Genomic DNA, 6330 nt, shown 5'->3' on the forward strand with positions numbered 1-6330 from the left:
TATTTTTTTTTGGAACAACTTTTGATTTAGAATTTTATTTTTAAAAAAGTTAAAATCAATTGAAATACAATGCTCATAAAAGATAGTATGAAAATCCATTATAATTAAAGTTTTTTCATTTATCATTAATAACGATGATCTTTAAGAAAATGGATTATTGATAAAATAATTATTAAATAATATATTTATTTTTTATTCAACCAGCAATTTAAAAATGTAATCTATTTTTAAATAATTATTTAAATTATCAAATAACATAAAATTCTCATTAATTAATAATTGACTCAATGTGAGAAAGAGCGTTTACTTATAATTATGATCTAAAAAATTAAATATTTTTATCAAAAAGAGCATTATTTCTAGGGGTGTTGTTTTGATTTGACATTATAATCTGTTTGGTAGTTGTCACTGGTTGCCTGCTACAGATACATGCCGTGTGAGAATTGAAACACCGTTCGATCACCTGGCGATGGTCCAGATTGACCCACTTTCTCTTAAATGAAACCCACACACAAAATTAGGACATAGTGAAAAACAAACACAGGCACTCTGCTTTCATTTTTGTGCTTCACTCCTCTCTTCCCTTCTCTTTTACCAAATATTTTCTTTCATTTTCTTTGTGGACAAACATCACCATACTATCATCCTCTTTATAGAGGATCTCACGCATTAAAAACCAATTAAGCTTCTTTTTTCCTCATCTGTGGTGAAAAAAGTTTTTTTTTTTTTTTCCCCTCTTTAATTAAAGAAAAAAAGAAAAAGAAGAGGAAGAGTACTCGAGGGTTTGCACTGTTAGATGAATGCAAACCTTTTATGCAATTCTGGGCAGTTTCATAAATTTACTGTTCTTCTGGGTTTCTGAATTTTCCAGGGGTTGATCAGCAAAAGCCATTTTCTTTCTTTAGTGTTTATGAAAATTCTTGTTGCTGATCATCAACCTAGGTGGATAAATTCACAGTTTTCCGAGTAAATGTAACAAATTAAGGTTTTTATTTTTATTTTTATTTTTTTTAGCCCCGGAAAAATCGCCGTTTTCGGTTTATACGAATTCTTTTCTGTTTGTTTGTTTGTTTGTTTTTATTTTTTTTCAAAGAGAAAGAGAAAAGATGAGTCAGATGTCTCAGACTAAGAGTCGTTTCGGAACGAGTCAAGAATTGCTGAAAGCGTCGAACTTTTTCGCTTTCCCAGAGAAACCGGCCGATTTAATCTCGCTGTTCATGCGGGCAGGCCTATTAGTCTGCCTCGTCTCCTCCATTATCCTCGCTCTCTACTCTGCTTTCTTCACACGGTCTCAGTGGTTCGTCCCACCCGATTTGAATCGCACATCCCGAGACGTTTCAGTCGGAGAATCGGGACCCACAAACATCTCCCACATCCTTTTCGGTATCGGAGCCTCGGTGAAGACATTGCCGAAACGCAGGCCGTACATGGAGCAATGGTGGGTCCCAAACGCCACTCGCGGTTACCTCTGGTTGGACGAAGAACCCAAGGAGGAGAAACAAAAAACCGGTCCGATTCCGTATCGGGTTTCTGAAGACTGGACCCGGTTCAGGTACTTGAGCTCTCAATCGGCCGTACGAATCGCCCGAATCGTTTTGGAGAGTTTCAAACTGGGTTTGCCGAACGTGAGGTGGTTCGTAATGGGAGACGATGATTCGGTGTTTTTCACTGACAACTTGGTTTCGGTGTTAGCGACATACGATCACAATCAGATGTACTACATTGGTGGGAATTCCGAGAGCGTGGAACAGGATGTGTTGCATTCCTACGACATGGCGTTTGGTGGAGGGGGTATCGCTGTCAGTTATCCGTTGGCAGCCAAGCTGGTCAACATTATCGACGGTTGTCTGGACAGGTACTACAGATTCTACGGCTCTGATCAAAGGATCTGGGCATGTATCAACGAGATCGGTGTGCCCCTCACCCAACAAGATGGGTTCCACCAGGTACGTTGTCGTTGTATCATGTTGCCTTTTTTTTTTTTTTTTCCCCTCTTTGCCATTATGAATTTACACGTGGCGCATTTCGAGTGGGAAGTATAAGCTTGACTATCTTTTTGATGGGGGCTTGTGGATCAATTGGGCGCCACGTGTAGGTTTTGTAATTTCCGTCACGCTGTGGTTTTATTTCTCATGGCGTTTCCAAAGGGGTGGAACTTTTTTGATTTTTAAGTGACAAGTGTGAGACCCACTTCAACTTTGATTTGCTTTTGCAAATTGACCTCCAAGTAAATTTGATTCTGATTTATTGAGACTCAATTGGGAAAATCATTTTGAATTCCTTTTTCTTTCTTTGCCATAATTATTTTCCTTTATTGTTTTTTGGGGGTGTAAAATCTCTCATTTAATCCAAGAAATATGGTAATTTTTTCACCTATATCCTCCTAATGGGTAGAATTTTCCTTAAATGTAGGCTGGCTAACATTTGAAATTCTAAACAACGTTGAGGGAATGGTATAAATATGTAAGAATATTTTACTGACTTGTTTGGGGGAGGAAGAATAAACAATTAAAGAATCACTGGGAACAAGAAAGAAAACAGCATTTGGTATTATTCCTTGGACATCTATAAAGGAAAGAAGAGGAAAAAAAGAAAAATCCATTAGTAATTGGACATTTGTAAAGCTCTTCAAACAAAACATGTAAAATATACACACATCATATATGTAAAAAAGAACAGTATATTACACGCTCCTAGGCCATAGTTTAATTAAATGTGGCTAGCATGTTGGGTGGGAATTTGTGATGGATTCTCCAAGAGATTGTGTAGTGCATATAGATTGTTCTTTTATTCAAAATTTTTGTATATGTGTTTACGTGTCACATATTTGATAGAGGCTTCATTAAAATTAACGTGGGGAAAAGTTGATTTAGGTGGGCTAAAAACACTATTACACAATCATAAGGTGTGTTCTAATTCGTCTTTATTAGGGAGGGTATCTTTTTATTTTTTTAATTTAGTTTAAATCTTTTCCTAAGCACCACGAGAATTGAGAATGCAAAAACCATTTTTTTATTTTTGTTTTTTTTACCTAGGCAAACTTTTTTCTACCTGTCTTGTCCTTTGTATAGCAAGCCTGTGCCACGGTTGCCACCTGTTAAGCTATGTTAGGAGTGATGGTCCTCAAAAATTAAAGTTTGCTTTGTCCTTTTGTACTGCCACCATAATCACTTTGGCAAAAAGTATCTTGCCCTGCGGTCCAAGTCGTTCTTTCTACATTTAAAGTTTTTTTTTTTTAAAAAAAAAAAAAAAAAAAAAAATACCAACTACCATTCTTCTACAAGGTTCTTTAAGTGAGTTTTTTTCCTTTTATTTTATTTTTTTTAAATGAAAAGTGTTTGCTCAATTTAACCATCCAAGCAATGCCCCAAGACTTTAGAACAAGGGTGTTTTTTGTGTAAGATTATGGACCCGTTTTATAGATTAAGAATCCAGACTGGTTGGTGTACTTTACCATTCCAACAACATAAAGTTAGTGAGATTACACCTTGCAAGCTAAAAAAAAAAAAAAAAAAAAATTTGCATTAATGAGATATTGACAGTCATGGAAAGGGAAAGTGAAATTGCCCATCACACGTTCATGTTAGTCAACCTCAGCCGTTTTTGTGGCCAAAAATTATAATTAATATCCACAAGTACATGATATATCTATCTTTCAATTTTCTTTGCTGATTTTTGTTTGTAATTTTGTTACAGTTGGATATTAGAGGAGACCCATATGGTCTTCTAGCAGCACACCCATTGGCACCACTTGTGTCCCTTCACCATCTTGACCAATTTGAACCCATTTTCCCAAACCAGACCCAAATGGACTCATTCAAGTCCCTAATGAAGGCATACCGGGTCGACCCGAGCCGAATCCTACAGCAATGCTTTTGCTATGACAGAAAGCGTAAATGGTCAATATCAATTTCATGGGGCTACACTCTCCAGATTTACCCTTCAATGGTACCCGTTTTGGAGCTCCAGAGACCATTTCAGACGTTCAAAACTTGGAGGAGTTGGAGTAATGGACCTTTCACATTCAATACCCGACCCATGAGTTCTAACCCGTGTCAACGACCCGTTATTTATTTTCTGGACCGAGTTGAGGAGACGAGTACTAAGAGTGGAAGTCTCTCCATTTATAAGAGGTTTGTGGCTAAGGATGGGAAGCAATGTAATAGAGAAGATTATGGCCGTGTAATGACAGTGCAAAGAATTATAGTTTCCTCCATAAAGATGGACCCGGCTAATTGGAAGAAGGTGATATTTTACAAGCATCAAAATATGTGTTTGCAGAAATATTGTAGATTTTTTTTTTCCCATGAAGAACATGCATGCATTGAAAAATTTTGAAATGCATATAGTTTCTTCGTCTAATAAACTATGATCTTTTTGATTGTATGAGCAGGCTCCACACAGAAAATGCTGTGAGATTATGGACCGTGGAAGCATAAAGAATGGTGACATGCGGATTAGAATTAGAAATTGCAGAGCAAAGGAAACTATTACGGTATAAAAGGGTCTTTTTCTTTTTTTCTTTTTTTTCAATTATAGCATGGAGGATGGTTTATTAGCATTAGATGTGAGATATTGGAGAATTTACGTTCGAGTAAATAATTCAGTTAACAATATTAAAGCGAACGAAGATTAAAGAAACAAAGATGCAGCTTAAATTGGATAATTCAATTTGAAGAAACTTTCCCCTTTTTGTTTTCTAGTTGTAATTTTTCATGAGTTTCAGTCCAGGAAGAACAACTTTCAGAATTTCTTTTTTGTTTTTTATTTTTTTTTAAAAAGGGCGGAAAATGATGAAAGAAAAAAATCATCCGAATCATTCTTTTGTGCTTTTTTAAAAAATATGCGCAGAAATGCCCCATAATAAAAAGTTGAACATGACTTTTTAAAAAGGAAAAAGAAAAAAAGTGAAATATGTTAATAAAGGCCGAAGACATTTAATTGAGCTCAAAGATACTTTGTGCCATTTTTTTTTTGCCTCCTTGTTTGTCTGTTGAATTCAAAGATACTTTGCGTAATCATAAAATGTTGAATAAAACAAATACTTTGTGTAATCATAAAATGTTGAATAAAACAAATACTTTGTGTAATCATAAAATGTTGAATAAAACGAATTTGGAAATCTCAAAATAAGGGTCTATGTTTGTGTCAATCACGTTTGAATCATTTCAAGTGCGGCACTATAAATCACATATCAAGCATTTCAAGTGCCGCACTATAAATTGTGGTTTGCTTATCTCTGTGCAACTTTTTAAAAATGGATTTTTGCAATTTGAAACCAGCTTTCGTCTGTTTACGTGTTTGATTTTTGTTTATTGTTTTATGTCATTTTACTAAATTATATATAATTTGTTTATTTCAATTGGTTGTTAATATATATGAGTTAATCGTAATAAAAACTTGTTAGATATACTAATTAATTACAAATGTAAAGGAAATGACCAAAAAGTGAAAAATAACACGATTCAAATTGCTTTTCATTTGTTTTTTGTGATTTTTTTTTTAAATTTAAAATTAATTAAGATATTTAATTACTATTAATAAATAACTGGAGTAAATAAATTATATAAAATTCAATAAAAATAATTAAATGCGGTAATAAACGGCATATATATATATAGATATATTTTTACTTCATTTTATTTTTCATTGTGTATAGAGTCCGAAATGACTTTTGATTGCCAATGGTATCAAATGGTTGTAAGAAAACTTGGCAAAGTAGTGAGCTAGAAGCCTACAACCAACTTTTATATAATGCAAAAATCTTGTAAAGGCAAAAAAAATAAAGGCAGACAACAATGGAATAGATGCATAAAGTAACAAAAGCACAGCCCGCAGCTTTTGAAGGAACAGATCATTCTTCAGACCATTCTTGGGCATGTAGTGACGATGCTTTTTTTTTTTTTGGGGGGGGTGAAATTCCTATTGAGTTTGCTAAGTCAAAGACTTTCTCCTTTAATCAAAATACTTGGAGTTTGGGATTCACTAAAAATGAAAGGGAAGAAAGAAAAATCAACATAAGATTTTCATGAATTTAAAAATTTTAAGGATATGTTTTCTAACTTAACGTATTACTCTTCTGCTATCCAAACTATAAAAACTGAAAAATACTTTGCTATCATTTATTTCCACAGTGAATCTCAAATTCTAAACGCACTCTCAAGAATCAAATTAAGTATAAACTCTAGGTACCTATTATCTTTTATCATTAGGTTGTATCTGATATATATCCAGCGCACAGCATAATTTGAGATTTATTATATATATCTTTATACCACCAAAAAGACAAAAAAAAAAAAAAAAAAGAAAAAAGAAAAAGAAGAAAAAGAA

General features: G+C 33.9%; 1 protein-coding gene across 3 annotated transcripts; it reads left to right on the forward strand.

Annotated features, from left to right (window-relative positions):
• Window positions 1–514: 514 nt before the first annotated feature.
• Window positions 515–4745, forward strand: LOC107413405 (uncharacterized). Of its 3 annotated transcripts, none has more exons than XM_048470673.2 (4): window positions 515–985; window positions 1094–1946; window positions 3697–4245; window positions 4394–4745. In XM_048470673.2, the coding sequence occupies exons 2-4, from the start codon at window positions 1107–1109 to the stop codon at window positions 4499–4501; spliced, it is 1497 nt and encodes a 498-aa protein (XP_048326630.2). In that variant the 5' UTR covers window positions 515–985; window positions 1094–1106; the 3' UTR covers window positions 4502–4745. The 3 variants fall into 3 exon arrangements, with proteins under 3 accessions (XP_048326630.2, XP_024927074.3, XP_048326629.2); XM_025071306.3 differs by having other exon boundaries at window positions 515–972; XM_048470672.2 differs by having other exon boundaries at window positions 515–1946; window positions 4394–4744.
• The last annotated feature ends 1585 nt before the right edge of the window (window positions 4746–6330 follow it).

Source organism: Ziziphus jujuba, chromosome 8 (assembly GCF_031755915.1).
Source record: "Ziziphus jujuba cultivar Dongzao chromosome 8, ASM3175591v1".
Lineage (NCBI taxonomy): Eukaryota > Viridiplantae > Streptophyta > Magnoliopsida > Rosales > Rhamnaceae > Ziziphus > Ziziphus jujuba.

What these genes read in the sequence shown, in the direction of transcription:
- LOC107413405 (XM_048470673.2), top strand. Translation starts at nt 1,107, where the DNA reads ATGAGTCAGATGTCTCAGACTAAGAGTCGTTTCGGAACGAGTCAAGAA. An exon ending in AACAAGATGGGTTCCACCAG is followed by an intron (nt 1,947 to 3,696) that starts GTACGTTGTCGT and finishes ATTTTGTTACAG; the next exon opens with TTGGATATTAGAGGAGACCC. An exon ending in ACCCGGCTAATTGGAAGAAG is followed by an intron (nt 4,246 to 4,393) that starts GTGATATTTTAC and finishes TTGTATGAGCAG; the next exon opens with GCTCCACACAGAAAATGCTG.